At 31.2% G+C, this 14,748-nt stretch overlaps 2 protein-coding genes across 3 annotated transcripts; both read right to left on the reverse strand.

Annotated features, from left to right (window-relative positions):
• Nucleotides 1-1,887: 1,887 nt before the first annotated feature.
• On the reverse strand, nt 1,888-14,302 carry ApepP (Aminopeptidase P). Of its 2 annotated transcripts, none has more exons than XM_088197308.1 (14): nt 14,201-14,302; nt 6,633-6,789; nt 6,406-6,574; nt 6,086-6,334; nt 5,855-5,950; nt 5,586-5,794; nt 3,400-3,567; nt 3,199-3,335; nt 2,989-3,138; nt 2,725-2,854; nt 2,486-2,663; nt 2,326-2,418; nt 2,135-2,259; nt 1,888-2,068 (listed from the first exon to the last, which is right to left on the reverse strand). In XM_088197308.1, exons 2-14 carry the CDS (start codon nt 6,741-6,743, stop codon nt 1,946-1,948), a joined length of 1,938 nt encoding a protein of 645 aa, XP_088053434.1. In that variant the 5' UTR covers nt 6,744-6,789; nt 14,201-14,302; the 3' UTR covers nt 1,888-1,945. The 2 variants fall into 2 exon arrangements, with proteins under 2 accessions (XP_088053434.1, XP_088053429.1); XM_088197303.1 differs by lacking the exon at nt 14,201-14,302 and adding an exon at nt 6,848-7,342.
• Nucleotides 10,762-14,302, reverse strand: asf1 (histone chaperone asf1). The gene is made up of 3 exons (XM_088197321.1): nt 14,201-14,302; nt 11,192-11,732; nt 10,762-11,125 (listed from the first exon to the last, which is right to left on the reverse strand). Exons 2-3 carry the CDS (start codon nt 11,597-11,599, stop codon nt 10,970-10,972), a joined length of 564 nt encoding a protein of 187 aa, XP_088053447.1. The 5' UTR covers nt 11,600-11,732; nt 14,201-14,302; the 3' UTR covers nt 10,762-10,969.
• Nucleotides 14,303-14,748: the final 446 nt, after the last annotated feature.

Consider the following 14,748-nt stretch of genomic DNA (forward strand, 5'->3'; position numbering starts at 1 on the left):
TGCAAACTTATATAAGCTTTCCTTGAAATTGTTTAAGTAATGCTTACGTAGGCGCAGACATATACAGACCGGAGATACTGATTATTGACACTTTTTCGAATTCCAGTAACCAAAATTCTTACTTTGGAAAATCCTAGGATATGAGATTTTGAATTTAATGCCAAATATATTGTGTATTGAAAATCTTCTGCCTGCACTATTTCTCGCTTAAATAGGCGTTTAATCCGTAAGACCTTTTTCACAAATACTTTTCATAATAACTGATTTTGTAAAATTCGGACAGAAATGGTCTGTTCCATTCTCAACATTCGCATCATTTCATAAGCGCATAAACACTTTCATATCATTTGGAAATTCCGTTATTTCAGGAATAAAACCGAAATTACCCTACAAAATTTATTTATAAAGACATATATCATACATACGTGCTACTGCAGTTAAGCTTTAATTTAATAGAAAAGGGACTCTACTTGCAATGCAGTGCAAAAGGTTTCGGTGCTATACTTTTATATATGTATATTAAACTGCTATTATCGCAAAGAAATTGTTTTATTTAGTAGTACATTATTAGTAAAAATGCAGCGATTTTACTTACAATGTACTACTTTCCAGCAAACACACTTGGTCATGTAGTGCAAAAATGTTGTTTTATTATTAAACTTTTATTTTTAATTGAAATAAAAACGGTTATTGACACATTTCGAACAGTAGTTAGCTGCCTATAACCTATTTAGGATTAGGATTTTACACCCATATAAATAAAAGATTAACGCATAATACAAATTAGCAAAAATCTATTCATCGATTTAAAAAAACACAAACGTACTTAGGACACGCCCAAGAAAACTGTTTGTGTTATGGCCAAGATGTTTAGACCAAACCAAGCGCGAGTTTTCCGCTCGTTCTTATATCATTGACATCCGTGAAGTACAGATGCGAATGACGGGAATAAATTTGTTGTTGAACATAAACAAGTAAATAGTATTAAAATAAAACCAGCTGGAAATTATAAAAAAAATAGGAAAACTTCAATTAAAACGGTATCCGTAGTTCTTATTTATTTTAAGTATAAATAGACACTAAACTATTACCTCATTTAAGCGTATAATCAAAACAATCTTCATGGAAAAAAATCTGTACAAAAAGAATACCGCCATTAAGTGATTAATGCTGTTATTAATATGTTATTTACATTTTTAGCAAATAAATATATTATTTTCTTTATCTATCATAAATTTTACAAAAATAATTCAAGTTCAATCGGGTAATTTTCATTCAATTGATTTTGGTTCTATGTATGGTCCTTTTATATCCGCCTTTTACGCTTTGAGTTTAATTTCGAATGATTATTTTTTGACACATAAGTTTTCTGTTAACTCGAGATTTCATCTCTATTTAATTTTGAAATCCATTAATCATTGTTCAGTGGTAGTAAATCTTATCTTATTACACCGCTGGATGGTTTTTTCTTTTACTTGTATTTAAAATTTATGATCTCGATCTGTTATTTATGACTAATACTAGATTTGAATATCACCGTCAGTCAAATTAATATTTTTAAGCTACAATGCTCAAACCGAACTATAAATTCCTAACCTAATAAACAGTACAAATTTCATGACACCAGAGTTCACTGTACGAGAATTTATGCTACTTGTGTATTATTTATTTCGCTGTTTAATATATACTATAATCTTCTTATGTAATAAATTTATTAAAAGAATATTATTGTAATATAAACCTAATTTTTTACATTTTTTAAGACCAAGTGGTTTGGATCTAAAAAATTTATAATACGTTGAACTATTTAAATTAATATTAATTATGGCAAGCTTATAAAGTGTAGGTAGTTTGAAGAAATGAATTGCTCTAAAAATAATTACCATATGATTGTAAAAAATATTTAATTACATAAAAAATCTTATAAAAAATAACTAGTACAAAGTTATTCATTTAAAGGACGAGTGTTTTGATTGAGCCACTCTACAGCCGAATTCCAGTTCAAGCTTTTCAAAACCGGAGATACTTTCTCAAAGACCATCTTGTGATACTCGTCGATATGACGAATCTGCAATTTAAAGTAAAGATGAACGTTTCTATCCATCACTTTCATCATGGAAAATAAAATAAATACCTCATCATCCGTAAGCATATTGATCTGTATCATCTTCTTCTGTATCGGAGACATTGTCACAGTCTCGAACCCGAGAGCGCCTTCTCCATTAAAGTTACTCTTCAAACCTCTCGGTAAAGGTTTTTCTATTCAAATAATAAATCATTATTAATTGATAATAGAAAATGTAAAATATATTATATAAAAAGTACCGTGTGTTATATCGCCAGGTGGTAATATGGTTACTACTCTGATGATGTCTTCCAAACGAATGCCGTATTCTCCGTTTTCATAATATCCAGGTTCTATTGTATAACGTAAATTAATTATTGAATAATATATTATAGTATAACTTTATATATTAAGACATACCGTTGCTGATGAACATGTTAGGTTCTAAACCAGGATCGTCGGGCATTTGCCTCCAGGATATACCCATCGGACCTTCATGGACATTCAAGAAGTGACCGATTCCGTGTCCAGTTCCATGTGCATAATTCAAACCAGTTTGCCATAGAGCCCTTCTTGCAATTGTGTCCAGCACATTACCCTATAAATTATTGATGATAAATTTTTCAATGGTTCACATGAATCAATCGTTTATAATTCACCTTAATTTTATTGGGAAACACCGACACTCCCAAAGCTATCTGTCCTTTAAGAACTAAAGTAAATGCTTCTTTCTGTGCTTGTGTAGGAGTACCAAAATGCATTGTTCGTGTCACATCAGTTGTGCCATCCCTAATTAATAAAAAGAAATTATAATATAAATGAGTTTTCTACATATATGCAACGGAATAAGCTTTAAAGGCTCCAAAAGAATTGCTAATGATGCATTAATGAGCACCAACGATATAATGATTATTGATTCTGACCAGAATTGAGCTCCGGAATCGCAGAGGTATAATTCGTCGACACTCAAATGCCTATCGGTATCCGGCTCTGGCTTATAATGGATAACGGCTCCATTCGGTCCCGATGAGCTGATCGTGCTGAATGACAGATCGACGAAATCCGGTAGTTGGCTATAATACAATTTCACGTCAATATCCTCTTAATTCTATATTACCCAAATCTGGGCATACCTTCTAAGCTTCTCTAATTCATCAGCAGCTGATATTTCAGTGATTGTTTTGTTGCCTTTGATCGTAATTTCTTCTTCTAACCAATAAAAGTACTGGGCTAAAGCAGCTCCGTCTCTTATATGACAGTCGACTAATCCCTAAATAAATAATGTATTAAAATAAAGTATTTTTAAATGAGCATATTAAAATAAAGATACTAACTTGAGCTTCAACTTCATTTTTCACAGCCTTCATCACAGCTATCGGTGTAATCTCAGTAAGGAGATTAACTTTTGGTGAGCCGATATTGGCGGCTAGATGCACAGCTCGACTGGATCCATGCGAGACCCAAACGTTAACAGTTTCATTTTTCTCAGATAGGTCAGTAACCTAAAAAAAAACAATTTTTACATAAGATTTTTATATAAGTAGATTAGTTATAAGTAAAATTGTAGCTTTTATCTCTCGTTTTCATACATATTTTGATTGATTGAAAATATTACTCTGAGATTATTTTTAACTGTATTTTTATGATTGATTATAATCTATTATGATAAATGATACATTTTGAACTCATTAAAAGATTTGAATTATGCATTTCAGTCATGCATAAATGTAGAGATCAGAAAAAATTGATCATATACTTATTTCTTCTTCTAATTTTAGTAAAGCGATGGCAATATACATATTATCATAAAAGATCAAAGTTAATAATAAATATGGGAAATATTCGCTATTCTTGCCATAAGACAACCATTACAAAATTTCGTAATTTTGGTTAATATTTCTCTTGTGAACCTCTCGTGATTTTTAAGTATAATTATATGTATTGATATAATGTTTTAATTAATATAAATTTTATTGATATTTTCATAAAATAGTCATATAATCAAATAATCAACAGCTTTTATTCTTAAAACTTTTATATTTTAACCCTTTGACTGCGGATGACACTTATAGAAGTCATTAAGAAAAACGCCAGTATGTATTGGGCACCTAAAAATGTCATGAACCTTTGAGCCTTGTAATATGTTTTTTTTTTCGTATAATTTAAGATTGAAAAACACTTTAATTTATTGAAATAATATTTAAATAACTTATGGCATAAATAGGTGCTCCCTACATATTAGAAAATTGCAAAATGGCGCTCAAAAATATCAGCCGCGGTGAAAGGGTTAAATATGCATATATATTCTTAAAATATATGATTAAAAACATTAGAAAAACAGTGATTTTCAACTATTTTTTACTTTACAAATTTAAAAGTAGATGAAAAATTAAATCATTTTATTATTTTATATAATTTAAACTATATGCTTATATTTATGTATTTAATTAAATTAAATAATAAAGTGATTTATTTAAAAAAAAATTTTAAATTCAAAGAGAAAAATAGGGATCGTGAATCATTTTATTCTAATTTTATTTAAATTGTCATATATTTTTAAGAGTAATTAAATATGTTTTAAAAAAATAAATAAAAAAATAATTTGATTTACTTTTAATTTTAAAAGAAAAAAAAGTTGAGAATCACTAGTTTTTTTTTAAATTTTATATTTGCAAGTTTAATCAGATATATTTAAATAAATTAAATAATAAAATAATTTAATTATTGAACGACTTACATTTTTAAGGTAAAAAAGGTTAAGAATCACTGATATTTTTCTCATATTTTTTTTAAATTGCGTATTTTCAAGAATAATCATAAATATATTAAATAAGAGTTATTGATTAGATTTTTAATAACTTTAAATTTTTAAAACAGAAAAATTTGAGAAACACTCGCCACATGTATGTATAATGATGTTTTGTATTTCAAACTATATCTCAAAATTTCATTAAAATATATATAGCTTTGTTAAAAAAATCCATATTTTTCAAAAAAAGATGCTGGTAATTTTGCTATAAAATGTACCAGTCGATTTTTTTTATTGAATCATTTTTATTATTATAGTTTGTAGTCTACAGCTGCATTTAGTCATTTTTATCATTTTTACAGCTAAATGTGATACATAGCTAAACAAATTAACCCTTTGATCGTCAAGCTTTTTAGGATAATAAATATCGATATGTGCTTTAAAACATGATATTTGTCATTAAGCGCATTAAAAATATATCCGATTCTTTAATGAATATCATTGATTCTCATCAAAGTAGCAGGAGCTGATGTATCAGATTTTGGGAACTAAAGAGTTGAACTAAATTACAATTTCTTGTCACAAATAAAAATACAATAACTTTGTGAAAAAATTATGCAGAATTCTAAGACACTATCATAAAAATGTTTTTCAAAAATAAACCAGATAAATTCTTGTAGTAGAGACCTCACAGAGACAGCTTCATTATATTTTTACCTTTATTCATGCGAATAAACAATCACAACAAATTTGTACGATAAAACTACTCACTATGTCCTTAATCTCATCGAGTACGTTTTCATATGGCACAATTTTCAATTGTTCGGTTATGTTTTGTGCTGCGAAATGTTTTTCTACGCTACTTTCGAATAAGTTTGATCTCGTTAAAATGTACAAATTGTCAGGATTACACGTAACAATAACGTAGCCATAAAAAACAGGATTGTACTGTATATCCGATCCACGTAGATTTAGCAAATCTAAATATATAAATATGATTATAATAAAAGTAAAAAATTTGATATATATCGAATACTTACGAGCGACTTCATCGAGTGCAGTTACTAGAAGTATGTTTGCATTCTTTTTGTTCATCTCTGATCTAACTTCGATTAACTTATCGGATACAGATTTACCTAAAAATATGTTAATATAGTAATTTTATAAACGGAAGGTTGTGTAAGAATAAATAATTAAATAAAAATAACAATAAAATAATATTTTACTCAAATTATGATAATATATGTATGCAACTTTGAAAATTATCTCACCGGAATATTTGATAGGTAACGGAAAAATCTTATTAGATGGCAGCGGCGGTTGAGGCTTTTCGTCTTCCTTCCACACTTCGTCAACGAGATCGTTCAACACCGGCACCAAAGTATGTCCAGCTTTGTGCAGCGCAGTCTGTAACGGTTCCCATTCTGCGTTGGACAAGTACAACGGATTAGCACCGACGTTCGATTTGGGTGGAAGATTCTTTAGCAGCCATTTTTCCCTGGTCGGAGTACCCGGTATAGCTACAATATAAAAAAATACATTGTAAGTTATCATCAGTATGATCAAAACAGATGATTAAACCATGAATTACATTCTTTCATCAGCTTCCAGTTGCTGTCCAGTTGCTGTTCGGCTTGAAGGTAATATCTACCGTCAGTCCAGAGCATTGCTTCGTCCAATGTAACTATAACTGTTCCGGCCGATCCGGTGAAACCGCTGATAAAAGCTCTTCTAGCGTCATGATCCGATATATATTCGCTCTTAAAAAATAAATAAGCAATTATAAACTATTTATAAAATATATTATTAGCAACGTACTTGATGAGCATCTGCCGTTGGAATAATATAAGCCTTCAAATCCGGAGGATTGCTCATCAGCTTTCTTAGCTTCGATAGCCGCAGAGTTGTCGATACCATCTTATTGGCCATTTTGCCAGAATCACTCTGTTTCAGTAAGCTTTTGCTTTCTGCACACCTGAAATAAAAATATTTTTATAATTAAAAATATAATTTGTCAACTAAATTAAACTCACAGACACAGCAACGACGATATAATTAAAAATCTGATACTAATTAGCATTTTCAACGAGTTGTTTGTATTTATTATAACACGTTTTTTAATACAGTCGAGTTAGCAACTATTAAGAAATATTTTCATTGCAGATTTCGCAATTTAGAGAGTCGATTAATAAATTGTTTGCGTACAGATCAATAGCACACATAAGACTGAGTCGTTCTCTAGGTCGACAGTCGTTTAAATAAGTTAGACGTCGTCAAGATAAAATTTCAATCATAAACCACATTATGTTGTGATAAACAACAATAGTTGAAGAATATGGATTGCTTTTAAAAGTTTTCCGCTGTGGGCGAAACGGCTCTTAAATATTATATTTTATTTACTGTTAATATAAACCGAGCATTGCAATTAAGGAAGCAATGAGACGTAGATTCATATAATTATAATACACACAAAGAATATGTACCACTGATCTTTTGTTCTATGTAATGACACAAAGTACCAAAAATAAATAAAATCTATGGAGGTAAACATAACACGAACAGCAATTTTTATTCTAACAATCAATTTATAAAATACAGATATAAAAGGACCTACTCCAGAACACAAAAATTGTTGAATAATTTTTTTTTAAAATCAAAACATTTACGAGTGTTTATTTAATATTTATAAAATTACTCTTTGATAAAAAGTATATGCAAAAAAGAGATACAATAGTTGCAGTTTTGTGTTTTTCTAAAAAAGTTTGTCAGCCTTCAATATTCTTTGATGGCAAGGTCATCAAGTATGTATGAATAAGAACGTATGACTTGGTACGCCAAGAGCAAAATAATCAACAAAACAACCACGAGCAATTTGCCATTGTGTATGGATTGATTACGTCATCTTCTTTTTATTACATAGATCAGTGATAAAATCTGCTTAAATATTTGTTTATTAACACTGGTTGCCGAAATAGAATATATCGGCTTATGCCACCTTGACGAGAATTGTCGGAGCCAACGACATAATTGAAAAAAGCATCAGATGCATTAATGGGCTATAGAAAATAACATTTTTTTAGAATAAATATGTTTTTATTATATTGTATAATCTTTAGCTAGTAATACCAAAAAGATGTAAGTGCGCACAGCAGAAGGCCTACCATCGGGGCTTCACCCTTATACGTCTGAGGAAAAAAATGGCGAAAAGTATATTTTAATAATGATTATTGATAAAGTTCTTGCAAAAATATTCTTTCAGCATGACAACGTACTTATCGACAATCTCGAAATCATGGCTTCGCCCTTGGTAAATGCGATAAATAATCGAATAACCTTTCGATTATATTCGTAATGAGTTTGTTGATAACTAACCTAAATATTTATAAGACTACAATATAAGCTTTTGTTTAACCTTTGAGCATATTTTACATGTCTAGTATTATTTACGCCAATATCAATTGTGATATTATATAAGTACATGTTTCATTACAATCTTCTAGTTATTCAAGAAATTAAATTATGTCTGTTTTGTTGTTTATTGGTTGTAAGTTTTATAAGTGAGCATTTTGTTTTTTTCAAGTCCAAATGAGTTTGTTATTAGAATCAATCTTTGAGAAGTAAAATTATTAATCCATGTATTTTCTGAAAAATCACTTAATGATAATTTAACGGAACGTATTTAAAAAAAAGGTAGAAGTCTCAGTATGATTACCGCAGGGAAGTTCGCTCAAACCATTTCATTAAATTTGTATACTAACAATCAGTGACAGCTTGTGAGAATTTGTAGTGCAGCAATGAAAATGGTGAGTATGTATTGAAAAAACCACAATTAGAAGGTATATATTTATTATTTTACATACATAAATACACAATTTAAAATATATACAAAATGGAAAAAAATTATAAACAATATTTATACAAAAAAATATTATACATTTACAACAATAATACAAAAATAAAATACAGTTGCCCCCCAATAACACGGCAAATTGGGAACGTGGTACAGTGGTGTAGCCAGGATTTTGTCAAGAAAAAAGGCAAGATAATTTTTGTAATTCATATTTAATTAACATAAAATCACTGGCTGCGCACTGCCAAGGGGAGGGTTCAGACCCCCCCCCCCCCCCCTTCGCTACGTAGTTAGGGGAGTAGAAGATACTCATGCATATTTTGAAATACTACGTACGAATCAGGAGCACTTTGGCTTGCTTACATATAAAGTAACAGGCATCCAAATTGCACGTCCCCAATTTACCGTGTTATTGGGAGGTCTACTGTATAGTACATTGCAAAATATATATATATATATATATATATATATATTTTTTTTTGCTTACAAATTTAATTATTACCCTGTAATTAAAATCAGACATATATGTAATTATGTTTTTTTCGATACTTACCATAGTTACAAGCAGAAACTTGATTTGGTCCCATAGAATTTCTCAGAAATGTTTTTGTTCTTTTGAGAGCTGAAAAACATGTTTTTGGTTCAGCCATCGTCATAGGTGTAGTTATAATTATTTGTAAAAGTATTAAAAATACCAGTATTATAAATTTTTGTATGCCCTGATAAAATTTTAAATTCCGGCCGTTCGTATAATACACTTAACTCTGTAAACGTTCTCTTTCTAATATAGGATACACTTTCAGGATTTTCTCTAATTTCATAGAAGAATGATGTATTTCAGCTATAAGATCATTTAGCCCTTTTTATATACATTATACAAGAAATAAAAGGAACGGAACATTGCCTTCAATAGCTCCCACTTTCTAAGTAGTATTTTCACAATAAACATTATTATTCAGAGGGACAGATTGTAGTTTTTTGACGCGGCTCCGAATGTGTTAAAATTTGTTGACTTTATTGATTTAAAACGTTTAAAAAATATTAGACATGAGAGGAAATATTCAACGAATGTAAATTAGTAGCAGTAAATTTAGGTATTCGATTTGAAAATTCAGATTGAATACCTCAACAGCGAAAAGTCAACAGCAAGAGATAGATTGTATTATCAGTAATTTGACAACTGGATTTAATGCAGTAAAATAAATAAACAATACATTCAAGTTTCGTGTGGTTATTCTTAAAAGAAAATCTAGAAAAAACAGTCTCAAATCTATCACGAAAATATTTTTTTAAATATGTAATTTCAATAAAATCATATCGGAATACATTTTCACTAGTAGATATATATATATATTTTTATCAGTGAAAAAATAAATTATCTTGCAGGTGTACACAATTACAATTATATGATTTCAACTTTCTATATGTAGTAATATACAATATATATATTTACATACTATTATTTATTTACATCCGATGTATAAATGTTACAGTGAATGTGTATTTTTGGTAGTTATATTTTCACCAGTAGATATATATTTCTACTACCGAAAATATAATTTAACTGAAGTTCAATTTGACAGTTGCGAAATGTCCATTTGCTGTTCAAACCCAAACTTAACCAAATGAAAGTTCTAAAACTAATTCTAGTTTAAGTCCAAAATACAAAGTAAGCTCAGTAACGAGCGTTCCCACTGCGACGGCACGATTTTAATGCTTTGTTCGATTCTCACTCGTAATATTATTATAATTTTAATATAAGCGTTTGATAATCGAGCGTATTACAAATAGATATTTTTAAAGCCTAATTAAAATATGATTTCAGACAATATGTTGCAGTGGTAGCTAATTTTTATATTTATTTATAGCATAAAAAAGGTTAACTTGTACCTATTATTTATTCAAGAAATTATATTACGACATTAAATTAATTTCCTGAATTTCTAAAATAAAGGCATATAATAAGTATCCAATTCCCTAAACATAAGTGCTTTCGTTCCGAGTATAATTTGGTTTTTAGTGTTTTTAGATAAATAAGTAGCTAATAAAAAATATTTCAGTATGTATAATGCAAGAGCAAAGAAAAAGCACACGGAATGAAGTTTTAATTATGTTTTATTAAGAAAAATGTTCAGCCTTTATAATAATATAATATAATTTAGTCTATATATAATATATCACCTAGTGTATAGTTAGAGAAAAGTCGTCGGTTCGACGACAGGCACAGATTTTCGGGAGTTGTCTCTGCACAATAAATAATACGGTATATACAGCGAGTCAACGATTCAGCGACGACGCTCGGACGTCAACACTCCATGGCGGCGACGGAATTAGAATTGTCCATGTAGGAGGCGACGGGGGGAGGCGGCGGTTGGGCCGCGGAAGACGACGCGGGGGCCTCGTCCCAGTTGACCTTGAACCTGGTGACCCTGGGCTGCGAGCCGAGAATGTTTCTGACGACCTGAATAGACGTGAACGATACATGTAGCTTGGAGAGAAACGGAGAAATAAGAGAGCAAAACTGCACCTTGTCGAAGTGGGGCTTCGCCGGGGGATTTTCGCGCAGCTCGGGCTCCGACTCGGCGTACTCGTTGTTGATGAAGTAGCCGACGCGCACGAACTCCTGGCCGCGGTAGGCGCACGTGAGCAGTACGACGGTGACGCCGAGCGCGTCGCCCTCGGGGATGCGGGAGACGTCGGGCGGCGGCGCTTGGAACACGAACATGTGCCTGCCCTCGGGGATCGGCCCCACGTATATGGTGTCGAGCACTTGATCGTGCTCTTCCGTCTCGGCCGACCCCACGTATATCATCTTCCACTCGAGATCCTCCTTCAGCTCCTCGATGCACTCGAAGGTCAGTTCGAACTGGAACGGGTTCAAAAAGGGGCTGGGGTTGTCCAGCACCACCACGTTCGTGATGTGCACCTTCGCCATGACGTGCCGGGAGACTGACAGCGCGCGCTGCGCTTGCGCACGCCGATCCCGGTTGGACGGCGAACGCGCACTTTGGGCCAAACGACGCTAACGACGAACGATGACTCGGCGTTAACTCGGCGATTTTTTTACTCTTTAGTTTTCAAATTCACATTTAAAATTATTATTTATTATAAAAGCAGTAATAACAATTTTTCATCATTCATAGTTCATATCAAATATATCAGATTCATCGGAGTGTAATCAAAACAAGGAACATCCGTATAACGTAAGTATGCACAGATAGTGAACATTTTGTTATGATAAAATGGGTTTGTTGATAAACATGCGCTTCGAGTTTTATGTTTAAAATCAATTTTGCACAAAAGTTTTTAGCACAGATAGTGAAGACTTTTGTTCTAGTAATAAAATTACGCGTGTATCGGGTTTTGTTTGTCACAGAGCCGTGCCATTTACAATTTTTTTGTATGTTTATAGATGTTTAGCGCTCGCCCTCCAGGGGGGGGGGGGCGTTGTGGTGGCGGAAGCCAGGAAACGGCCTTTATTTATTTTAATCGCTCCATATTTATAATAAATATTATATTAATGACAATCACTTAATAATGAGCAACACGTGTCTATTCGTTGTTGCTATGCAAATTAATTTTATAAAAATAATATGCAGGTAACTTGTCGGTTCCGACAGATGTTTTATTGTAAATGTTTATAATTTATTTTCTAATATTATTTATAAACAAAAAATGCATAAACAATGGCAAAAAGGCATAGCATGGTCTCGTTCTACGCTCGATTAAAAATATTTCGGTCTATCGATAGTAAATTGGACTACTTGTTTATCAGGGCAGCCAGTTATTTAGGCCAAATCCCATGGAACAGAAACCAAAAAAGGTGAAAAGGGCAGTATTGGCGAAATGAGTGCTAAGCTTGCATCGAGGAAAATTACTTGATTATATACTGGAATCAGTTGAAGAAAATTTTCTCGTCAGCCAAAGATATTAATGCTAAAATTAACCTTCCTACAAGCAATAAAGTTTGCCACTGATAGTTGGCGAGCCATCAAAACAAATATACAAAATTTCTTTGCTGCTTCTGGCATAAAACGGTTAGAGATGCAAGAAAAATCGTTTTTTTTACAAGCTTAAATTTTGCGATTTATCAGGAATTTTCGACAGATGACAATTTAGACAATATTTTTACAATGAAAATGAAGATTGTGTAGATGCAATTGTTAAAGTCGTTAATTCAAAGCACTAAACAGTAAGTGAAGACGACGACAGTGATGATGAATATTCCTTCGTTCAAGTGACTAACTAGGATGAAAAAAATATATCACCGGATTATAATACCTGTGCTGATTTTGTAAAATAGCAATTCTACAAAAACACAAGGCAGACTACAATTGTTGAATTTTTTCAGTTTTAAATTTTTCAAAATGTATATGTATTCAATTTATAATTTACAGAATGAATTATTTTTTACTCATGCAAAAGACAATGTTCAACCTTTCCTTTACTGTGGCAAATATATCTGCCCATTACAGTGCCGTGTAGCATATACACATGCAAAAATGAGATATTTAAAATCGGAATATTCATAAATATTTATAGCTGAAAACATCCCGACTGATTTTTGTAGTCTAGACTAGACGGCTTTATTGGACTTGGATAATAGTTTTTCTGTAAGTGCGTGTAACGGTGTTCCAATTATAAAATATCGAAATCTAGCAAATATTTTTTTCAGTTATTAAATATATGTTAGATGAAATTTTGTATAACTGGTGTTCCCGGTGTAGCTACAAAATCCACTGGGAATACACTTTTTATCTCTAATTTGATTTATGGGTATTTAATGGAGGTAGGGTTTTTAATAGCCGCCATTTTGAAACAAAATGGCTGCTATCAAACTTACTATTGTACTGTTTTAGAAAAGTTTTACGAAAATTTCTGCTCTTCTTATTGTCTACCGTGTTTTAACGTGTGACGAAAAGTGGATCATTTACGACAGGATAAAATGATCTGGATAACGGGTGAACAAAGGCAAAGCATTTGTCTAAGCCGAAATTGTCAATAAATCGACAACAATTTCTTACAGAGTAATAAATAGATTTGTACATAATTGACAAAATGTAACGATTCGAGCGGTACCTATTTAGATTAACGGAGAAAACGTTTCAATAGTTTATCTTCAAATAAGGTTATTTTTACAATAACCAACATTTTTCATAGAACAAAAACATTACAATGTAAAAGTGGAGTTCTTCATCGTTATTTTATATTTCATAGCCGCTATATGAATAAAAAGTATTCAACATATATTCCATATTTTATAATTGGATTCTCATACATAGCAACAATTGAAAAAATAATCATTATCAATCAGATAAAAAGATAAAAATAAACTTATATTATTTGCGATCCGTTCGACGGTATTAAAGATTTAAACGCGAGATACGCGACTAAAAATGAATAAATATAACAATAGTATTCATTATATAGACGACAGTGATCGTTATATACATACATATATAGGAAATACTAACTCAGTATCAGATTTCCAAAGATAGAAACGTAAACGTTTCGATATAAAAGCGTAAAAACTTACCGATAATTTTAGGGTAATTTGTCAATATGCACTATTTTGTGAATCACGATGGCCGCAAACGTCAGTACGGCACATGACAAACGTGACAATCGACGTTCGAGTGACGTTGGCCCAAACGCGACCAAAAACGACCAACGCGATAACAATTCTACAAAATTATAAATAACTAGATAAATTATATAAAAGGACTGACTGAACAAATTAAAGTATTAGCACATTAACTACGAATATCAAACATACAAATTAAGAATTAATTAATACAGCAGCAAGGATAAGCTTCGGGGGAATATTATTAAAAAATACATGATACCTAGAAAAATTAATATTTATATAATATATTTTGTAAGGATTTCAAGTGTAATTTTACTTCATAGTTCAACGCTTTACTTTAATAAAATACTTAATTTTATCAATGCAGCACCTTTAGCTGCAAGCAAACGATATTTAGGTGCCACCACAATAAAAAGTGAGTTCTCAATTTTCTCTTTCTTATCAATTCTTCTAAAAACTGCAAAAAACGATTGTAACAAAAACAATATGCTAGAAAA

The sequence above is a fragment of the Plectrocnemia conspersa genome, unplaced genomic scaffold, assembly GCF_051122295.1.
Source record: "Plectrocnemia conspersa isolate PC_06_02 unplaced genomic scaffold, ASM5112229v1 ptg000001l, whole genome shotgun sequence".
NCBI classification, from domain to species: Eukaryota; Metazoa; Arthropoda; class Insecta; order Trichoptera; family Polycentropodidae; genus Plectrocnemia; species Plectrocnemia conspersa.

Coding starts and splice junctions, on each gene's coding strand:
- ApepP (XM_088197303.1), bottom strand. CDS start 6,894: ATGCTAATTAGTATCAGATTTTTAATTATATCGTCGTTGCTGTGTCT. Junction 6,790..6,847: donor ATATCGTCGTTGCTGTGTCT/GTGAGTTTAATT, acceptor TTTTTATTTCAG/GTGTGCAGAAAGCAAAAGCT. Junction 2,419..2,485: donor TAACATGTTCATCAGCAACG/GTATGTCTTAAT, acceptor GTTATACAATAG/AACCTGGATATTATGAAAAC.
- asf1 (XM_088197321.1), bottom strand. CDS start 11,599: ATGGCGAAGGTGCACATCACGAACGTGGTGGTGCTGGACAACCCCAGC. Junction 11,126..11,191: donor CGAAGCCCCACTTCGACAAG/GTGCAGTTTTGC, acceptor ACGTCTATTCAG/GTCGTCAGAAACATTCTCGG.